Source organism: Rosa rugosa, chromosome 3 (assembly GCF_958449725.1).
Source record: "Rosa rugosa chromosome 3, drRosRugo1.1, whole genome shotgun sequence".
In the NCBI taxonomy this organism is placed as follows: domain Eukaryota; kingdom Viridiplantae; phylum Streptophyta; class Magnoliopsida; order Rosales; family Rosaceae; genus Rosa; species Rosa rugosa.
Genome location: NC_084822.1, coordinates 3,362,705 through 3,385,081, shown reverse-complemented (window position 1 = coordinate 3,385,081; position 22,377 = coordinate 3,362,705). Strand labels below are relative to the sequence as shown.

The 22,377-nt window shown below is 38.7% G+C and overlaps 2 protein-coding genes across 2 annotated transcripts; both read left to right on the top strand.

Annotated features, from left to right (window-relative positions):
* On the top strand, nt 1–5,914 carry LOC133736708 (L-galactose dehydrogenase). The gene is made up of 6 exons (XM_062164304.1): nt 1–308; nt 641–869; nt 1,016–1,315; nt 1,444–1,572; nt 4,694–5,639; nt 5,777–5,914. The coding sequence occupies exons 1-5, from the start codon at nt 139–141 to the stop codon at nt 4,823–4,825; spliced, it is 960 nt and encodes a 319-aa protein (XP_062020288.1). The 5' UTR covers nt 1–138; the 3' UTR covers nt 4,826–5,639; nt 5,777–5,914.
* A 15,288-nt stretch (nt 5,915–21,202) lies between these two features.
* Nucleotides 21,203–21,953, top strand: LOC133739605 (auxin-induced protein 15A-like). Its single transcript, XM_062167390.1, has one exon. It carries the CDS (start codon nt 21,410–21,412, stop codon nt 21,716–21,718), a length of 309 nt encoding a protein of 102 aa, XP_062023374.1. The 5' UTR covers nt 21,203–21,409; the 3' UTR covers nt 21,719–21,953.
* Nucleotides 21,954–22,377: the final 424 nt, after the last annotated feature.

Below are 22,377 nucleotides of genomic sequence, written 5' to 3'. Positions count from 1 at the left end.
TCAAATCTTGTTATAAAGTACATATGGGCATTTTGATTGCTCCAACCCAACCAAGATATTTCAGTTTCCAGAGACATATTCCCCACTTCCACTACTTCACTTCCTAAATTCCTTAACAACCAAATCTCTGTCAAAGCAATGGCCAAGGTGGAACTTCGAGAACTGGGTAACACAGGGCTCAAGCTCAGCTGCGTTGGCTTCGGCGCTTCCCCTCTCGGCAACGTTTTCGGCCCAGTCTCCGACGAAGAAGCCATCGGCTCCGTTCGCGAAGCTTTTAGCCGAGGCATCAACTTCTTCGACACCTCTCCGTATGTAAAATCTCATCCTCCGCAGTTTCTATGTATTCTGTTCTGTTTGGTTTGTATGAAAAACGTGAGAAAAGTTTGATGCTTTGTAATCCTATGTTTGGTTACAACATAAGAAACTGAAGAGTTGGGATTTGTGTCAATGCTGATCAAAATGAAACTATTAACACTTTAGAATTCTCATTATTTCTGACCAAGAAAACATTTTTTTTTGATGACCTTGTGTTTGATCTATAGGAGTAGACATAGTTTGATGTTATGGATTGAATCCACCCTTCTTTTGTTGTTATATCTACTTTCCATTTTGATATGTTGTTTTTTTTGCCCATTTTTAGGTACTATGGAGGGACATTGTCGGAGAAGGTGCTTGGTAAAACACTAAAGGCTTTAGGAGTTCCGAGGAGTGAGTATATTGTGGCAACAAAGTGCGGACGATATGCTGAAGGTTTCGATTTCAGTGCTGATAGAGTGACTAAGAGCATTGATGAGAGCTTGGAGAGGTTGCAGCTAGATTACGTTGATATATTGCAATGCCATGACATTGAATTTGGGAATCTCGATCAGGTGCTTTGCTATTTTTTCTCTGAGCACTTCAATGTCTATTAGTTTTATTTGGCCACAAATCTTCTGTTGTGGAATTGTTGAGTACAATCATATTTAGTATGGGATATTGATCATGCTTATGTTCTTCTGCTTGGTTTTGTAACCAGATTGTCAATGAGACAATTCCTGCTCTACAGAAACTGAAAGAAGCAGGGAAGATCCGTTTCATTGGTATCACGGGACTTCCTTTGCGAGTTTTCACATATGTTCTTGACCGGGTACCACCTGGCACAGTGGACGTTGTTCTGTCATATTGCCATTACAGTATTAATGATTCAGCACTGGAGGATTTACTGCCTTACCTGAAGAGCAAAGGTGTTGGCGTAATTAGTGCTTCTCCACTTGCAATGGGGCTTCTCACTGAGCGTGGTCCTCCAGAATGGCATCCGGCATCTCCTGAACTCAAGGTACACTTTCTCAAGACAGCATTTTATTTCAGGCCCCTAAGTGGATCGTCTTGTTTACCAGTTTAGCAATTTGTTCCTGTAAAGTTTTTTATTCTCATAACTGATTTAATGTGTTATATATGTTGCAGTCTACTTGTCAAGCTGCTGCTTTGTATTGTAAAGAGAGAGGGAAGAATATTTCAAAGTTAGCTATGCAATACAGCTTGTCCAATAAGGATATCTCATCAGTGCTGGTTGGCATGAACTCTATTAAACAGGTTCTATTCCATCACTTAAACTTTAACTTTCACATCATCATGCAAAGTAAATGAATTACGTATACACATTCACATCACTTCAGATGATACCCTTTTCTTTTCATACAGATGTCTATAAATAATTGATCGAGTATTGAATCATAGTGCTTGGTTGCTTAAGAAGCTGGGAATTACGGAGGATGGGACTGAATATTTTTGTCACCTTCTTTCTAAAACTATTAATCAGATCCCTGCTTCTTTTATACATTAAACTGCACTATTTCATAGACACCACTTCACTCAAACTTAAAGTCCATCTATTAACCATAATCAGACAGCTAGAACTCTTTAACAATATCTAGCTAGCGGTAGTTTAAATTTACATTGGTTTTATGTACTTGAGGGTAGAGCTGCTATAGGATCAGAGGGCTCTCTAGTTTCTGGAGAACGATTGCTGTGCTGATCTGAAATATCATAACTTGCTGAGATGTTAAAGCCACTCAACAACCCCATCCTCCCCCCCCCCCCCCCCCCCCCCCCCAGGTGTGCAGGGTTTTAGGTAATGACTAATGAGGCTTTGGCTCGTTATTCTTGAAGGAAAAATGTATATGGATGACCAGATTTCCCAGACAAAGCAAGGCCTTGAATAATTCCTCAGGCTAGCAGTATAATTGGTGGGAGTGATAGGAATTTGAATATAGTACTCTGTACTGCTCCATACAGATTTTCCTTCATACTGTAAAATTTGTTCAAATTCTATGATAGCAGTATAATTGGTGGGAGTGATAGGAATGGTAGGGGTGAGATCTACAGCTGGAGAAGAAATTTTGTGCATAGTAACCATGAATAGTTTGTACTTTGTAGGTAACCGATCTTAGACCGAGTGCGCATAGGATGAATATTGCTGAGTTCTGGGCAGGCAGTAGAGGGATAAACATATGAGTGAGGTGAATTTGAAGTGTGAGTAGAAGAAAGCATAGGAGAGTGATGAGACGAAAGGAGAACCACAACTCAGCACATTAGGAGAAATAGGCGGTGACGACCGAAGAGAATATGAAGAAACAATAGGGAATTAAAAGACTGAGAGGATTGAAAATGAATATCTTGACTTGAAAACAAGTGGAAGTGGAAGACAAACACAAAGTAAACAACTTATAAAAGGAAGGAAAGGAAGACAATGAAGACACAGTAGAATTTGAACAAATTTTACAGTAGGAAGGAAAATCTGTATGGAGCACAACATGTCTGGATACAAATATTTTACCAAAACCTAAATTCAAGCATCTATATCCTTTATCATGCAATCTATGTACCCAAGAGAAAATACAGGGCTTACTTTTGGGTTCGGGTTTTTGATTGGTAAATATAGGCAACTTTTCCTTTGGTAGATGAATAACCAGAAGCTTTCAAATGGAAAAAATTCTTAATAGAATTGGAGGGCAATCTGTTAAAGAGAAAATTTGAGGTAGAAGGAAACATCAACACACTATTTAAGAGGAGCATTTGGTTGAGCCCTTGTTCAGCTGTTCTCTATGGTTTTTCTCCCCAATCCCATTTTACTCAGGAGTGGATGAATAATGCCTTGCTTGGCTAGAATGAAAGATGACTGATGAATTCTCCACTGTTATTTGATCTTATGATGAAGAATATATTTGGTCTCCACTTGGCATAGAAAGGCATGTGAAGTTGGATGAAACATCAACAAAAGTTAAAAACAGCATATTCAGAAATCTTGCTTAGAAGGATGCCCAACTCTTCTATGCCACATGCCAGTAGAAGCTTTAGGATTGATTTAAACACTGAAGCATAAATATAGATTGGATACAAATCAGCCTTAGCTGGACAGTGAAAGAGAGTCTTCCCCTAAAGTTGGTCCTTCACACCAAGCCAATAGAAGGATGTTATTGAACAAGAATTATCAGAGATAGACTTATGAACAGACAACAAATAGGCTATATCAGGCACATGAAGAATATTATTTACATGAAATTCTTATAATGGAGTAGAAAAAGTAGAGGCAATGTTTCCCATGTGCAAACCTTGACCATCGCTAACATAGACTTTCACTCCCATCGGTTTACTCAGATGTAGAAGTGAAACTAGGAATGTTACATGATTGGAAGCCTTGAAAGCTACATTAGCTGAGTGCTTTCTCTTTAGCCAAATAGTAACAGGATTTAGTAGAGTACACAGAGAAGTGCCAAAATGAGCATGCGCTGGTGGTAAACCATTGAGAGATGGACAATTATTGAAGCTTGATTCAAAGGTGTTTTGGAAGCCGCAAGACTATCAGCAATCCGCTTGAAATCATTCTGGTATTGTTTCATAGTCTGGGATGATTTAGAGAGACTTTGATGCTTAGTCTGAGATTATAGAACCTTGCAGAAAGTTACACAATTCGTCTTCTTTCTTAGCCAGAGAGTAAATCTACCTGAGTAGTACCAGTTCCATCTTTGCCAAGAAGTAACTTGGGGCTTTATCAACACCTTTCTTCAACCTAGAAAACTTACAACTCCTAATTGGAAGGCTGATATTCTTCCACAATAGGTAGTTGTCATTCTTTAGCTTGATATGAAGGACATTAACAAGATAATGAGGACTCACAGTGGAACTGATAGAAGCAATTAGGTTTCATAAGTTCATCGTTTTTAATAGAGAATGAGAAATTCATGAATTTAGGAAAAAAGTCGGTCAAACACAAAATGAAACTCAGGGAAGTACTAAGCAGAAGGCTCTGATACTATGATTAAATTGAATCCGAGTGTTTGGTCTCTCGAAAAGTTGCGTAGTATGGAGAGACTTTAACGACTGAATCTTTCTTATTAAAGATAATAATAAGGTACATTGTTCAACCAAAATTTAGTTATGGCAAATGAGCCATGTGGGGATCAACTCTCTAACGATCTAATTTTCCAGCTATTAGTTATGGAATTTATCTCACTTTTCAGCTATTAGTTCTGGCAGAAATTTAACAAGTTCTAACTAAAGTAATCTTGTTTAAGTTTACATTGATTACTTGAAGTTACAGCTGCTTTATGATAGTTGTTCTTGCTGACTTAATATGTTCAGTTTCTATTTGGATGAACTCCTCATCTTAACACATTCTTGTCTCTATGTTGTACACAATCATTTTTAAAATCAGGTAGAGGAAAATGTTGCTGCTGCTGTGGAGCTTTCAACTGTTGGGAAAGATGAGCAAACCATATCAGAGGTTGAAGCTATTCTGAAACCTGTCAAGAATCAGACTTGGCCTAGTGGAATCCAGCAGAGCTAACAATTTTGGTGCTCTAGCTTGCATGTAACTATTTGTATCTTGTACATTTAGTGCTTTCAGTTGCTTGGATTGGCCCTACTGGCAAGATAATAATTATCTGGGAGCCTGACTAAAAGTTTGGATGAATCAATAAAATTTGTGTTGTATTTCCAAATTTGTGCCTAGTATTCTTGTTGATTGTAGTCCTTCCCTACCTTTGAGGCACTTTTTTGTTCACTTACTGTGTAGCTAATTCTTAATCTAGTCTATAGATTGCCCGCCCGTTCTTGGATTAGCTAGCTATTCTGCATGATGCTGATTTTTGGGTAGGAATTGTTTTCAGATGATGTTCACTATTTAGATGTACTATTTTTTTCATTATGCATTGTTTCAGGCATCATAGTTCACTGTCCACATATTCTTACGAGGCATCCAAATTTACATGATTTTGTTTATAAATGATTTAAACATTCTGAGTCTCCAGGTGAGATGAAGGCTAGAAAATCCAAGTTAATTAGACCCACCTTTGATATAGTGCAACTGAGCCATGTGGGGGTTGGATACTAATAAGTTGGATCCAAAGGCATGATCAAAGAACAATTATATAAAAGCATACCGACTATTGATGACTTGGTTTCCACTGCTTTGCATTACGAATAAGCAAACCTGTATCGATACTTTTTTGTCCTTGCAAATTTTTATCCAATAACTTGGATCAAATGGGCATCAATTTGGGAAAAAAATCAACCTGACTAAGATGAAGACACATACTCTCAAATTTCTTGAAGAGGACAGTGGTCCTCCAGAATGGCACCCAGCATCTCCTGGATTGAAGGTACAGTTTCTCAACACATCAATTCTAATTGGCATTTCCTCTTGTTTACTACTGTAGCACTTTTTTTTTTCTTTCTTTCTTTTTTTTCAATGTGATTTAAATATCATAACTGATTTAGTGTGTCACATACATTGCAGTCTGCCTGCCGTGATGCTACTTTGTATTGTAAGGCGAGAGGGAAGAATATTTCAAAGCTAAGTATGGCTGGTTTCCAATACGGCTTGTCAAATAAGGATTTCTTATCAGGGATGGTTGGCATGAACTCTCTTAAACAGGTTCTATTCCATCACTTACCTTTCACTTGTGCATTGGTCAAGAATTATAACAATAGACTCCATTCTTCTTTAAAGAGTTTTAGTAGCATGATCACTGTGCAGAGGTTTTAATGGAAACTGAAAAGTCTCTGGCTCTACTGTGTGTGTGTGTGTGTGTGTGTCCAAGTATCATAAGTATGCAAAGCTCAAGATTCAACATCCCTTGTAATATCATTGGGACATTTTGTTTGTGACAAATGCTGATGATCACCTGGATTTGTCTTCCAACCTACTATTGTCATGAGGACTAGCTTCAGCCTTCATGCCTAGTTTCCCGAAGTAGAGAAACATCTTGCCCCACCACTGAAAAGATGAAGAATAGTGAGAATGGAATCAGATGATTTCATTGATAGTGAGAACAAGTATTTGTACAGAGAGACTCTTACAAGTATGGAAATAGCTGAATCTAGGATAACTAGCTACAAGTCAGCAATTACATATAAGAAGGCTAATGTTAAGCTAATGTACAGCTATATGCAGATCTTCATGTCTCAGTAAGGAATATATGGAGGATTGATTTCCTAACACTCCCCCTCAAGTTGGAGAGTGGATATCCTGCACTCCCAACTTGCGAATCATAGGAACAAAGATTTCCTTCCCCAAAGGCTTGGTTAATACGTCAGCTAGCTGATGTGCAGAACTGATGAATTTGGTAGAAACAGATCCATCTTGAACCTTGTCTCTAATATAATGACAATCCATCTCGATGTGCCTAGTTCTCTCATGAAAAACTGGGTTGGCTGCAATGTGTAAAGCGGCCTTGTTGTCACAATATAGCGAAGCAGATTCATGATGTGTAAGCCCCAAGTCCTCTAATAAATAACGAAGCCATGTTAATTCACAGCAAGCCCCTGTCATTGCACGGTATTCGGCCTCAGCAGATGAAAGTGAAACCGTTTTCTGTCTCTTTGATCTCCAAGATATCAATGAAGGTCCAAGAAAGATACAATAACCCGTAGTTGACCTCCTAGTGAGTGGGCAACCTGCCCAATCCGAATCACAATAAGCTCTCAACCTAAAGTCACTGTTTGATGAGAAGAAGAGACCTTGTCCAGGTGCACCCTTCAAATAACGAACGACCCGAAGGGCTGCTTCCATATGAAGTTTTCGGGGTTGGTGCATAAACCTACTCAAGACATGTACAGGATATGTGATATCGGGCCTCGAAACAGTCAAATATATCAACCTCCCAACTAATCTTCTATACCTGCCCGGATCCCTGAACAAATCGCTCTTGTCTGACAACTTCAAACCTTTCTCCATAGGAGTATCAACGGGAGCTGCGCCCAACAGCCCCGCATCTTTGATAATCTCTAATGCGTACTTACGCTGAGATATAAAAATCCCATTTCTAGAAGAAGAAATTTCAATTCCCAGAAAATATTTTAATTCACCAAGATCTTTAAGACGGAAACTGCTATGTAAAAACTTCTTAATCTCAGCAATACTGGTGAGATCATTACCAGTAATCAGTATATCATCCACATAGATTAAGAGGGCAGTAAATGACTTGCCTTGTTTCTTAGTGAACAGGGAGTAGTCAGCTCGCGATTGCACAAAACCAGCTGAACGAATAGCGTCTGAAAATTTAGAGAACCACTGCCGGGAAGCCTGCTTTAAGCCATACAATGACTTATGTAATCGGCAGACTAAGTGCTCCTCCCCCTGTCGCCGAAGCCCGGGCGGTGGAGACATATAAATCTCTTCAGCAAGGTCGCCATGGAGGAAAGCATTGTTGACGTCTAACTGGTGAAGCGTCCATCCACGTGCAGCAGCCAAGGCAAGGAGGCAACGAACCGAAATTATCTTAGCAGTAGGGGAGAAAGTGTCATGATAGTCAACACCCTCCAATTGGGTAAAACCCTTGGCCACCAACCGTGCTTTGTACCTCTCAATGGAACCATCGGACTTGTGTTTAACCTTGTATACCCAACGGCAGCCAATGGGTGTCTTGCCTGGGGGAAGAGAGGTGAGAGTCCAGGTACCGTTAGCCTGCAGAGCGTCTAATTCGGATTGCATCGCATCCCGCCATTCGGGAAGAGCAACAGCCTCGGAATAGGAGCTGGGTTCTGTCACGGCACTGATTTGAGCAACAAAGGTGCAATAGGCAGGCAAATATCTGTGATAGGAAACATAGTTGACCAGGGGATAGCGAGTACCTTTTGACGGACCTGGCAGGAAGGAAGGCGATTGGGGGGAACAAACGTTGGAGCAGACGTAGTCATGAAGCTTGGCCGGCGGACCGGTCTGGCGGCTGGAGCGACGGAGGGGGATGGGATCAGGAGCAGGGTTGGGGTCGATGGGAGGGTCGGGTTCGACGGGGAAAAGATCTGTGGGTAGTGGGGTTGGCGGTGATGGAGGAAGAGGCGAAGATGATTCTGGGGCCGGAGATGGAGCTGGAGAAGGGGCCGATTCTACAGGAACAGAGGATGAGGGCGGAGCGACCAAATCCGCAGGAACAGATGAAGCAGGCGGTGGTGTTGGAGAAAGAGAAGGTGTGGGAGCCACCGGCGCCGGTGGTTTAGGTCGACGGGAATAAGTGCGAAGGGTGGTGGGAGGAGGGGAAGGCGAGGAAGAAGAAGAAGACGGGGCTGCAGTGGGTGGAGTCGTGGAGACGCGTGAAAAACAAAGTCAAGGAGAGAGGATGTGGAATGGGTTGGTAATGGAATTGGGCCTGGGTCGTGGGCCAATGGTGAAGGAATGGAGTTGGGCTGAATTGAAGCATATGGAAAAACATTCTCATGAAATTTGACATCCCGGCTAGTAAAGACCTTTTTGGTTGATAAGTCGAATAATTTGAAGGCTTTTTGACCAACAGGGTAACCAATGAACATTGAAGGTATGGCACGATGATCAAATTTGTGAGAAGGGTGAACATTGGTGGCATAGGCTAAGCACCCAAAAACCCGGAGATGAGATAGAGATGGCAGTTTTGAATAAAGTAGTTCAAACGGAGTTTTGAAAGAAAGAGTTGGTGAAGGTAACCGATTGATGATGTGGACAGCGGTGAGAACACACTCTCCCCAAAATTGGGTAGGAAGATGAGCCTGAAATTTGAGAGCACGGGCCACTTGGAGAATATGCCGATGTTTGCGTTCCACAACCCCATTTTGTTGAGGTGTGTAAACACAAGAATGTTGAAAAACAACCCCATTATCTTGAAAAAAAGAACGAAGTGAGATAAATTCACCACCATTGTCACTTCGAAAAGTTTTAATGCGAGAGTCAAATTGAGTGAGAGTGTATGTAAAGAAGCGTTTGAGAAGTGGTTGTGCTTCATCTTTGTGTCGCATTAAAAAAACCCAAGTGAAACGTGTAAAGTCATCAACAATAGTGAGGAAATAAAAAGCACCAGAAAGGGAAGGGTGTCGATAACGACCCCAAATGTCACAATGAATAATCTCAAAAGGTCGTGTAGAAGAAATAGAACTAGTACTGAATGGTAAACGACTTTGCTTAGCCAGAGGGCATATGTGGCAAGCATTATTAGGCTGAATGGAAATATTCAAAAAGTTCTTGGCAATGAAATTTAAACATGAGGATGATATATGGCCTAAGCGATTATGCCAGAGATCAGTGGATGAGATAGTGAGGTTGCAGGCTGGTCGGTTGGTGGAAGGAGTGGTCACAGATTTCTCCGTCGCTAGTGCCACCAAATAGTATAGCCCGTCACGTTGTTCACCCAAACCAATCGTCCTCTTCGTAACCAGATCCTGCAAAATACACCAATAAGGGAAGAATGTTACTGAACAATTCAGACCTCTTGTCAGACGACTAACTGACATTAAATCAACTTTGAATCGTGGCACAGATAATACATCATGTAGATAATATACGGTATTCAAAGGCAAAGACCCTTTTGCAACAATATTCATTTTATCACCACTAGGTAACAACACGGGTGGTAACGAGCTGCTTTTCTTCTGATGCAATAAATGAGATGATGAAGTGATATGATCCGTCGCCCCGCTATCAATAATCCAATTACGGGAAGCGACTTTAGACAAACCTGGCTTTGTAACCGCATTTGCTTTGGAGCTAGACCCCTCATTTTGTTTGTTAAGGATGGACAAAAACTGCTTGAATTGGGCTTCTGATAATGAAACAACTGGGCCTCCTTCATCCTTGTCTAATGCCTCAGATACCTGATTTGCCGATGGAACACCTCTTGAATTCGAGTTATGCTTAGCCTTAGGATGACCCGGTGGGTATCCAATTAATTGATAGCATGTTTGAACCCAATGACCTGCATCTCCACAATAAGAACATTGAGGCCGACCTCTCCCCAAACCACGACGCCGATCACCGTCAAAACGGCGGCCTTCTTGCGCTCTATCTGGGCGAAAATTTGGGCGAGAGTCTTGCTGCCAGTTTGGACGATAGTCAGGCTGCCAGTTTGGACGATCTGATCTCTCGAGTCGTCCTCCTCTAGCTGGGTTCGGATTAGGCTTGCTGTTCCTAATTGCCATAGCCGCACCAGAGCTTGAATCGGTTGAGGGATGAGAGTCACTAATAAGTCGTTGCTTCTCTTCTTGAGTGACGGCAGCGTATGCTTGACGAACGGTTGGAAGAGGATTCATAAGAAGGATTTGCCCGCGTGTTGCACTGTAAGTCTCATTCAAACCCATTAAGAATTGCATCAATTTTTGTTGATCTGCCTGTGCTCCACATGTTGCGTCTGAATACATGGCCAATTCATCCCATAAGCCCTTCAATTTTGTGTAGTAGGTAGAGACAGAGAGTTGTTCTTGTCGTAGGCTAGCAATTTCTCGCTGAATCTCAAAGATGCGAGGTGCATTGCATTGAGAGAATCGCTCACGAAAGTCTTCCCAAACCTCATGAGCAGTAGGATAATAGATGACACTATCCGCAATTTCTGAATTGACAGTATTAACAATCCAAGAGTGAACCATGTCGTTACACCGTGACCAAGTTGCATACCCTTCTGGATCCACTTCTTCTGAAGGAGCCTTGATTGAGCCGTTGACAAATCCGAGCTTGTTCTTGGAGTTTAAGGCCAAAGTCATAGCCCTTTTCCAACCAGAATAATTATCTCCATTCAAGGGTTTGGAGACTAGAACCAATCCCGGATGATCCGAGTGATGAGTGAAATATGGGTTTGAGATGTCAGATTTTGAAGTATCTGATGCGGTTGCTGACTTGGATGGACTAGAACCGTCAACTGACTTGGCGGTCTGAATGTCATCGATGGCCATGATAGCTGACGAATTAAGGGGATGCTACACGAGAGATTATGATGTAGCTAAGAGTCAGGATCTTGTTCCTGCTCTGATACCATGAAAAGATGAAGAATAGTGAGAATGGAATCAGATGATTTCATTGATAGTGAGAACAAGTATTTGTACAGAGAGACTCTTACAAGTATGGAAATAGCTGAATCTAGGATAACTAGCTACAAGTCAGCAATTACATATAAGAAGGCTAATGTTAAGCTAATGTACAGCTATATGCAGATCTTCATGTCTCAGTAAGGAATATATGGAGGATTGATTTCCTAACAACCACAACATAATTCTATATGTATATACATCATAGATAATAGACATGACATTCAGCACCGAATTTTCTGCTTTTGGTTCCAAATTCATCAAGTTTCAGTACAAGCTAAGGATCTTCAATTTCACATGAAGCATGCATGTCCTACTGCGAATCCCATCACTTCATACACCCACTTAAATAATCAAAACTGGCTAAATACTTGTGTTTAGAGACAATTGGGGTTTCTTAGGTGACATATATCAATGCATGGTTAGCCATCAAACTAATGATATGACTTGATACTCAATTTCACCCTACCTTCAATGTTATGGTTATGGTTGCAGAATAAAAGGAGATGGACCAACCATATAACACCTGCAGGCAGATGGGACTAGAGACTATTCAGCAGCAACTAATATTGTGAATTTGTGACAAAAACATGGTATAGGATTTGGTGATGGATGAACTTGGACCATAGTTTCAGTTTTAAAGATATAGCTCTCTTGACTCCATTTAGTCAATTGGCTAGAGCAGGAGCGTGCTTTACTATTTAGTCTAGAAGACATTTAAATTGGATTGGGATAGGAGAGTGGTAGGCTTGATCTTAGGCAAGTTACAACCTCTTGATAGTCATATACACACACACATGCTATGGGTATCAAATTTTTATCACCCATCCGAAGATCTCTGCATATGGCTAAGCAATTGAGTATGCCTACTACAAATGTCCCAAAGGGCCACTTTTCTGTTTCTGCAGAAGACGAACAGAAAAAGAGATTCATAATACCAATATTATACTTGAACCAACAGTAGTTCAAAGACTTCCTGAGTTTCTCTGAAGAAAAGTTTGGATTCACTCATTCCCTGCACTGAAAATACTAAAGAAGTATTTCAGACTTTCAGTTCATGTTTACATCCTTTGCAATGATCTGACCAGCACAGCTGATTGAAGCTTTTCAATTTTGTGCATTATTCATACTTGTTTTGTATTTTCAAAGTTTGCAGAACTGGGTGAGCTTTGGCAAGGTTGCTGTGTTCCAAGGTTGCTGTGTTCCAAAGTTGCTGTTATACTCATTGCTGTGTTCCATGGTTGGAGAACTGATGGTCATAACTATTCTGTGAGGTGACTTTACTAGTATATGACTTGACCAACTGTAAGTGATATATGAAAATTTTTGCATTTCTGAAAATCTACTAGCTCATTCTTCATATATGTCACATCAGATGTTTGTGGCGGTAATGGGTTCGAGCTGCTTTGGAACACAGCAAGTAGATTTCTTGACCCAATGACTACTGGAAAGAGAAATGTATGAGAATACTTGGTTCTTTTTCTTTCATTATGAGCCGCTCAGAAGTGCTAACTTCTGCATTGGTTCTACAGGTGTTATAGGCAACAGATAATCGTAACAAGTGGTTGGAAGTTGTAGACTTATGGTCGATCAAGACAATCTTACCACCTGTTAAAATAGTTCAATTTGAATAGAAAATATGATATTTGGAACTTTTTGTTAATCATGTTAAAAAAATTAATTTAGGAACTTTCTATTTAAACAGTAAACTTCCTGATTTCCTTGAGGGAGCTTGCTCGTCGTTCCCCTGGAAGAATTCTAGTGAGGTTACACTGCTGTCACAAACAATATTGATATTTATTATGAGCTTTTCCTGACAGGAAACTTGCATCATTACAGTCATTACTCATAGATATGACTTCTTTTTACAGCTGGTAGGTAAGCATGGGAGAAGCAATGTCTCTATATATATATAGGCTCATTTGATGCTTTTCAGTTTTGAATGCATCTAGGAAGCAAAAGCAGGAACACAAAGGATTTATCTGAAATGAATATTGGATCGAACCAAATAACTGAAACTTACCAAGAAACTTGATATGGAAAAATTGGTAGATTGGCCAATCAAGCTTCTCTTAATTTTATCTACTACCCATTCCAATTTTTCACTGAGAAAATCAATTCAACTTGAAGTACCAAAACTTAGGACAAATGCATTGAAGATCACATGGTTTGTCTCAAAACTAACAACTACATCCTGCTGATCTTCTGTCCCTATTATATAATGGCCTACCATCACTTGCTGAATAAAACATATAGCCCACAGAAAAACTCAGACTATAGTGACTCAGACAGGAACTTGAGCCTACCAGATGAATGGTTTTGAGTGATAGAGTCTTTATTTCCCTCCATTTAATCATGTTTAATATAAAAATTGATTGGCCAGACATGTTAGATGAGGATCAAACTTCATCCATGAAAGAGCAGATACCATACTACTTTACTCTAGGCAGACATTTGAGTTGGACTCGTATAAGTGGTAGGACATGATGTATTGAAAGTTGCCGTCTTTATTTGGATAAAATGACCAATCAACTTTTGAAACTCAGTCTAAAGACAGAAGCATGTGGCCTTAGACGTATGTAGTATATATCCTCTTAAACATGTCTTCCCTATATATATACACACAGAAACACAGCTAAAGAAAGTATCATCCCAAGTCTTCACATCCTCTTCTACTTACAGAAACACAGCTAAAGAAATTGTCCTTCCCCAAGTCTTCACACCCTCTTTACACACAAACTATGGGTATCAAATTGCTATCAACTATTCGGCGATCTCTACTGACGTCTAAGCTTTCAAGTGTGGCTACTACGAATGTCCCAAAGGGCCACTTGGCTGTTTATGTAGGGGAAGAACAGAAAAAGAGATTCATCATACCAATATCATACTTGAACCACCAGTGGTTCAAAGAGTTGCTAAATTTTTCTGAAGAGAAATTTGGATTCACTCATCCAATGGGTGGTATCACTATCCCATGCACTGAGGAGGCCTTCATTGGTTTCAGTCGTTCTTGTTTACATTCCTCGTAAGGATCTTGTCTTACAGACATGGCTGATCAAACTCAACAATTTTGCAGTATGTAGGGTTGACAATGAATGACTTGTAAATGTTATCTTTGTATTGTTATACAGAGAAGTTAATTCAAACTCGTTTCTTATATCTGTTTCACAAGAGCTGATCTAGTACTATTTTTCCTGGATGTCAAACTGTTTGGTTTTTCACAATCATTTTCAATTTCAATTTCTAATTTTAGTTCTTAGTGTTCCTTAGGCCGGTTTCTTATGCAGAGGCACCTAAAAACCAATGTACAAGAACAGATTACAATTACCTAATGGTTAAAGAGGAATTATGCATGTGGTTCTTTGTTTTTTTTTCTCTTTTTTGTTGGCGAATGGATTATGGTTCTTCTATTTTAGCATATACACTAAACGTATATTGTGTCATTGTGTCAAAGCCAGTTCCTGAATATTGTACAACTTAAACAAAGGTCTTGAATGATTTTTTTTATGTTGTTCTTCACTTTTTTCCAATAGTAGTTCTATAAAACCATGGATCAACCACAGAGTATCATGTTGATTAATGAAACTACCTGGACAAACCAACAATGAATTAGGCCTCTGGATCAGCACTCATAACATCTTCGTTGAATAGGACAGAGTCCATGTTTATCTAGTCCTGTCTTTTCTTATTCTTTTTTTTTTTGGCAATGCTTATCTAGTCTGTCTAACCATGACAGTCGACTCCTAGTGATAGGCTGTCCATGTGAATTAGTCAAGAGGGGACCCAATTATAATGGTTTAGCTAGCCTAAAAGGTAATCTTAAAGTAGAAATGATCATATGGATGAATTCTGGGGTCTAACTCATCACCACAAAAAAAGGCTTATTTGATCACTGAACTCGTCACTAAAGAAGATAGTATATGTGCACAATGAGTCAGAGAATCTGAGTATCATCTTTAATAATTGGTCCTGGTACTTCTAATGGTAGGAGCTTCACAAAGGTCACCACAGTCAGCACTGCTTTACGAATTATTAGTTGAAACATTAGTCAAAAACTCTATATATCTCTCAGGTTTAGCCACTTTAACACTGGTTCCTTGTGTTAATATCAGGACAGAATATGTTAGATAACTCCATATACCTTTCAAGGTGAAACAGCACTCATAGAAACATTTCTCCTACCAACTGAAACTCTTTCAGACAAAAATGACTAATTAGATTCAGAATTCTTAAAAGTTTTCCAAGATAAAAGCACAAATAGACACAAAGGAAAGCACTAAATGGGAGATGATATTGCTGCAAGAAAATGCCAAACGATAGATTCAACAGTGAAATATGGATACAATCGAATAGCAAGAAATGCTAGTTGTTCGCAGTGGCTGCACATTGTCTAGTAATGGCATATTGGCATTACAACTTGGGGTTCAATTTCTTTAAGTTTCCCAACTACTCGTCCCTTCACTGCATATACCAACTTGACAACCAAAAAACAGTCTAAACACCTGTCTGGTTGTAGTGTATAGAGACAACTAATTGTAATTGGGGTTTGGTTTAGGACAAATTCTTGATGAATCAAATGGTTTGTCTCCCAACTAAGAAGACTTGACACATTTCACACTGCTTGTCTTCTGTCACATTCAAAGAACATATTATGGTTCTGAAGTTTATGCTATTTCCATTGTACCATCACTTTCTGACTAAAACATAGAAATCCACAGAAAATACAAACCGGTCACTAGAGACTAGTCCAGTAAAACCAACAGATGGAACAAACCGTGTGTGATGATAGGAACTTGGTGGTAATTACTAAGATCTCAAATGAAAGGTTTTGAAATAGACATTACTTTCCCCTCCATTTAGTCAATTTTGATATCTAATTGATTGGCCATACAAGGAATAAGATCAAACTTATGTATTAAGCCAGGTAGACATTTGAATTGGAATTGCATAGGTGAGTGGTAGGGAATGATGTCAAGCAAGTAGCAACCTTCATTGGATAAATTGACCAGTAACCCCTTTTTTCTTTTTCTTTTTTTTGGAAAACCAGACTTGAGACAGAAGCATGTGAATTTACTTATCCTCTTAGAAATATATATATATATATATACAGATTTTATCCAGAGCGAGGCATCACTTTGAAATTTCAGAGCGAGGTTAGGGTTTAGGGACACTTTTTGGTCACATATCCACATCTCGACCGTTCAGTCTTTAGGTACTAATGTATAGATCATCTATGCAAAATTTCAGCTAAATTGATGATCTTTAAGGTATATAACTCACTTAAACCAGTGGACGAATTGAATATGTTCAACCTAAACCGTACTAGCTTTAAGGTAGTTATCAATGCCTTAACGACCATCAATTTGGTTGAAATTTTGCAAAGATGATCTATACATTAGTAGCTAAAAACTGAACGGTCGAGATGTGGAAATGCGACCGAAAAGTGACTCTAAACCCTAACCTCGCTCTGAAATTTCAGAGCGAGGCATCGCTCTGGATAAGATATATATATATATACAAAAACACAACTAAAGAAGTCATCAGCCTAAGTCTCCTCTATTATAACAGCTTTTTTCAAATCAATCCATTATCCACAAAAACGATGGGTATCAAATTGCTATCAGCCATTTGAAGATCTCTCCATATGGCTAAGCAATCAAGTATGGCTACTACGAATGTCCCAAAGGGCCACTTTGCGGTTTATGTAGGAGAGGAACAGAAAAAGAGATTTGTAATACCAGTATCATACTTGAACCAGAAGTGGTTCAAAGACTTGCTGAGTCGTTCTGAAGAAAAGTTTGGATTCACTCATCCGATGGGTGGCATCACTATTCCATGCACTGAAGAGGCCTTCATTGGTTTTAGTTCTTGTTTACAGTCCTTGTAATGGGCTGATTTGACCAAAATAGCAAGCTGATCAAAACTCTTCAATTTTGCGCCACGAAGAGTTGGCAATCACTTTTTAAATTTCATCGTTCGTATAGTTGTACTGAGAATTAAATTGGAATCAAGTTCTGTTTCACCAGTATTGAGTTAGTTTAATTATTTGCTTCTTCACAATTATCTTCCTACATACTGCAAATCCTGCAATGTTGTGTTACTTATCTTCCCCATCCAATAAAATAGAAAAAGAAAATCATCACCTACTATACATATCAAGTGATCTTCAGGGTTCATCTTGACATGCTCAGAGATAACTAAAGAACTATCTGATTGGAAGAGACTACCATCCATATGGTGATTAATATGTATATACTGATACACACACACACACACACACAGACATCCAGTTTATCTAGTGCAGAACATAGATATGGACATTGGTTTCTAAAATAGTTCCTGATTCGAAAGTTGAGTATGAATCATGGTTACAGATGAATTATGGTTCTTCCACTTTACCATAAAACATAAGGTAAAATCAGTAATAGGTATCTTAAATTTAGTTCTTGAATGATTCTTTATTAATGTTCTTCTCTTTATTACAATAATATACTTCTATAAAACCACAGACCAGCCACAGAGAAATTTAGTGTTAATTCATGAACTTACCTGGAGAAACTGACAATGAGGCATCTGCATCAGCACTCATATATGTCCTGAACATATAGGTCATATACAGAATCTATTTTTATGTAGCTCATTTAACCAGGAATATACAGTCTACAGGCTACTCTGGCCTCATGGAGTGTTGATGGGAATTGAGTCAAGAGGGGCCCCAATTGTAATGGTTTCAATACCATAAAGGTAGTGTTAAAGTAGAAATCATGATGTCGATTAATTTTGGGGTCTAACTCATCACCACAAACAAAGGTTTTTAGCTAGTTGACACTAAAGAAGACACTGAATAGAGCTGAAGTCCAAGTTCAGTGGTTTTAATATGCACAATGAGTCAGAGTATCAGAGTATCTTCTTTGATTGATCCTCATTGTTCTAATGTTAAGAACATCACAAAGGTTACCACAGTCAGCATTATTTACTAATTATTAGTTGGAACATTACTCAGAAAGTGAGAAAACTCTACAGACCTTTCAACTTGAACCCCTCTTCAATATATACTGATTCCTGAAGCTAATAGTAGGGCAGGATGTGTCAGATAACTCCATATGCCTTTCAAGGTGAAACATTTTTCATAATTTCTCCGACCAACTGAAACTTTTTCACACAAGAAATGAATAGTTCAGATTTAATAAAAGCTCTTCAACATAACTCACAAGATCAGAGACATGCACGAGACATTTAGTATTTGACAAGAAAACTTAGAAGGAAAGCATTAAATGGGAGATGGCTGCAGGAAAATGCCAAATGACAAAATTCAACATTGAAATATGGATACAATCAAATAGTGAGAATTGTTAGCTGTGGCTGCACATGATGGCATTACAACTTGGGGTTCAAGCTTCTTGAAGTTTCCCTACTACTCATTCCTTCATTGCATACACCAACTTGAACAACCAAAAAACAGTCTAAATACTTGTTCTTGTTGTTTTGTATAGAGACATTTTGCCATTTTATATGGTACTTGCCACTTCTTCGTGAAGAGACAACTACTTGTAATTGGGGTTCGGTTTAGGACAAGAAAGATGAATCACATGGTTTGCTTCCCAACTAATAAAAATTGACAATTTTCATACTGCTTAGTTTCTGTCCCAGTTAGATCCTGGCCTACCATTAAAGCTATTTCCTATGTATCATCACTTTCTGACTAGACATATAACCCACAGAAAACACAAACAGGTGGAACAAACCATGTCTGTTGATGAGAACTTGGGCTTGTAACTAAGATCTCAGATGAATGGTTTTGAAAAGATGCATTATTTTTCCCTCCATTCAGTAAATTTTGATATTTCAAGTGATTTGACCATACATGGAATATGATGAAACTTATCTATCAAAAGCTGGTAGACATTTGAATTGGATTTGAATAGGTGGCGGTAGGGAATGATATCAAGCAAGCTGCAACCTTTATTAGGATAAACTGACCAATGACCCTTGAAAATCAGACTTGAGAGTTGAGACAGATGCATGTGAACTTAAGTGTGTGTAGTTTGCTCTTAAATAGTTGATCCCTATATATAGGAAAAGACATCTAAAGAAATCATCACCCAAAGTCCTCACATCCTCAATCACAAGATTCATAAGAGCTCTTCTCATATATATCACAAACGATGGGTATCAAATTGCTATCAACCGTCCGAAGATCTCTCCATATGGCTAAGCAATCGATAGTATGGCTACTACTAATGTCCCAAAGGGCCACTTTGCTATTTATGTAGGAGTGGAACAGAAAAATAGATTCATAATACCAATATCATACTTGAACCAACAGTGGTTCAAAGACTTGCTGATTTCCTCTGAAGAAAAGTTTGGATTCACTCATCCAATGGGTGGCATCACTATTCCATGCAGTGAACAGGCTTTCATTCGTTTGAGTTCTTGTTTACATTCCTTTTAATGATCTGATCTGACAGAGGTAGATCAAAGCTCTTCAATTTTGTGCTGTGAAGAGTTGGCATCACTTGTAAAATTCATCTCCCGTATCCTCATACTGAGAATATAATTGGAACCCCATTTCAAATTTTGTTTCACCAGGTCTAAGTTAGTTTAATTTTTCTCACATTTATCACCCTTCAAACTGCAAAGCCTGTAATCTGTGTAACTTCTGTCGCCCATACAACAATACAGAAAAGAAAATCATCACTACAGTATATTTAAAGTTAATAGTGATCTTCAGGGTTCTTCTTGACATGCTCACAGAGAACGAGAGAACCATCTATTTGTAAGTGACTACATCCTAATCCCTCACCATACATCATAAGCAAACCCAGATATGATATACCTATTGCAGAACACAGAAAAGCATCTTGGTTTCTTAAAATGGTTCTAATTCTAGAGTAGAGTACGAAACAGAAGAATCATATTCACCATATGACATAAGATAAAATCAGTTCCCAAATCATGGATACTTGACCAAGCAAAAAGAAAACTGATGTATAGTTTATTGGCCGAAAAAAAAAATAACAATAGACTTTTCAAAGAAGTACTTGAACCATTACTTGATATATCTTTTTTCTTTGGTGCATGAATGGATCTATAAAGAACCAATGGACCAGCCACAGAAAACATTTGGGGTGTTAACTAGATCCCAAATCTGCTTGACTTACAACTTTAATGCGATTATTTGTTTACTCACTAATAGAAATCTTATGGTACTGTGAAAACTGAGATCATGGATGGATGGACCTATATTTGGTCAAAGCAATGTGTATGACTCATAAAAAGCAACTCAATGTACATTTTAATTAAAATCAACAGAAACTAACGGTGTTTGGCTTAGATGCTTTACAGATCAACATGATAAGCGATAGGAACAACAAATAGAAAATGAGTTATAGACTGCATTCGAAAAGCTTCTTGAATCATAAAGAATGAGATGATTGGTTCAACTCTACAGTCTACTATCTGTCCCTAGTCATGTGAATGAGTCAAGAGGGGACCCAATAATGGATTTTTAGCTAGCCTAAAAGAGAATCTGAAAGTGGAAATCATGAATTGGATTACTTCTGGTGGCTGATCTTGACCACAAACAAAGGCTTATTGGCTGGTTGTCACTAAAAAAGCTACTGAATAGTGAATAGCCAAGTCCAAGTTCAGTGGATGTTCTATGTATCAACAATGCTTCAGAGACTCAGAGTATCTTCTTTAGTTGATCCTGGTGCTACTACTTTCAAGAACATGCCTAACATAGAAAAGATCATTACTGGTTTGTTAATTATTAGTTGAAACATTACTCAGATAAGTCGATATAACTTTCAAGTTGAGCCACTCTTTATTAATTTCTAAAGTTGGTAGGACAACATGTCTTGGATAACTAAGGCAACTACCATGTGAACCCTCACCAAGTCCTTCACCTGATGTGTTTCTCAACATTGTTAACAGGGCTCTTGCAATTTTATCCACTTTAAGGTTTCCACTTTGAATTCTCCCACTATATATATTTAGGGTACTAAACATGCCAATTCATCAAACCATATCTGCAATTCTCACAGATCACTACAACTTTTCTGTATCCAACCTCTGAGGTGCATTTCCTTATTTTTGTATTCTGAAGATGGGTATCAAATTGATGGGTATAGCTCATGCCAAGCAGAAACTACAGCGAACCCTTTCAGCGAGGTTGGGAGCAGTTACAGACACTACGGGTATTGATGTCCCGAAAGGCCACTTTGCTGTTTATGTTGGAGAAGGCAAGAAGAAGAGGTTTGTGATTCCGATATCGTATTTGAACCATCCTTTGTTTCTAGACTTGTTGAACAAGGCTCAGGAAGAGTTTGGATATGATCATCCTACAGGTGGTCTTACAATTCCATGCAGTGAAGACTACTTCATTACCCTAACTTCGGCTCTAAACTCCTCATAATCATTATTGATGATAGTTCTGTATATGACCTGAAACAGGTCGATTATTTAACCAATTCATTTTTCTTTTAATTTGTTTTCCTTTCATCCTACATTAAAACCAACAGAACTTGAGACTAATAAGTGTGAGTCTCTTAAGTTTTGTGTTAGTTGTTAGTTCTTGAGTAATACCGTTTTGTAATTTGTAGTCAAATTTTTCACCATCACTATCTACATCTTTATGGTCTACTTTTGAACTTCAATGTCTACTACAACTCAGGCAAAAGAACAATGTATCTAAGAACCATAAAATAGATATCAAGAAAATTTAAAGGACAATAATAGAATTAGATCCGATAATTGTGACAAAATATTGACTACAATTAGGGGGAGAAAAAAGACCAAGAAAAGTTCTTACATAACCATTTTGAAATCCCATTGAAAATTGCTAGTTTCAGAATCAGAGAATGATGTATTCATCATCATCATCTTCAAAACCAGAATCACTTGCGGAACTCTCCCTTTCATCCTTTTCCTCCTCTGCATCTTGAAGCTCATCACTATCACATCCAAGACATGTAAAGTGGCCATCATGCAAAAGTAGTTCATGAAATTCAACGGAGGGTCTTATTGTTTTCTGCTGTGTCCTATTGTTTTCGTCTGATATTGTTTCACTGTTCG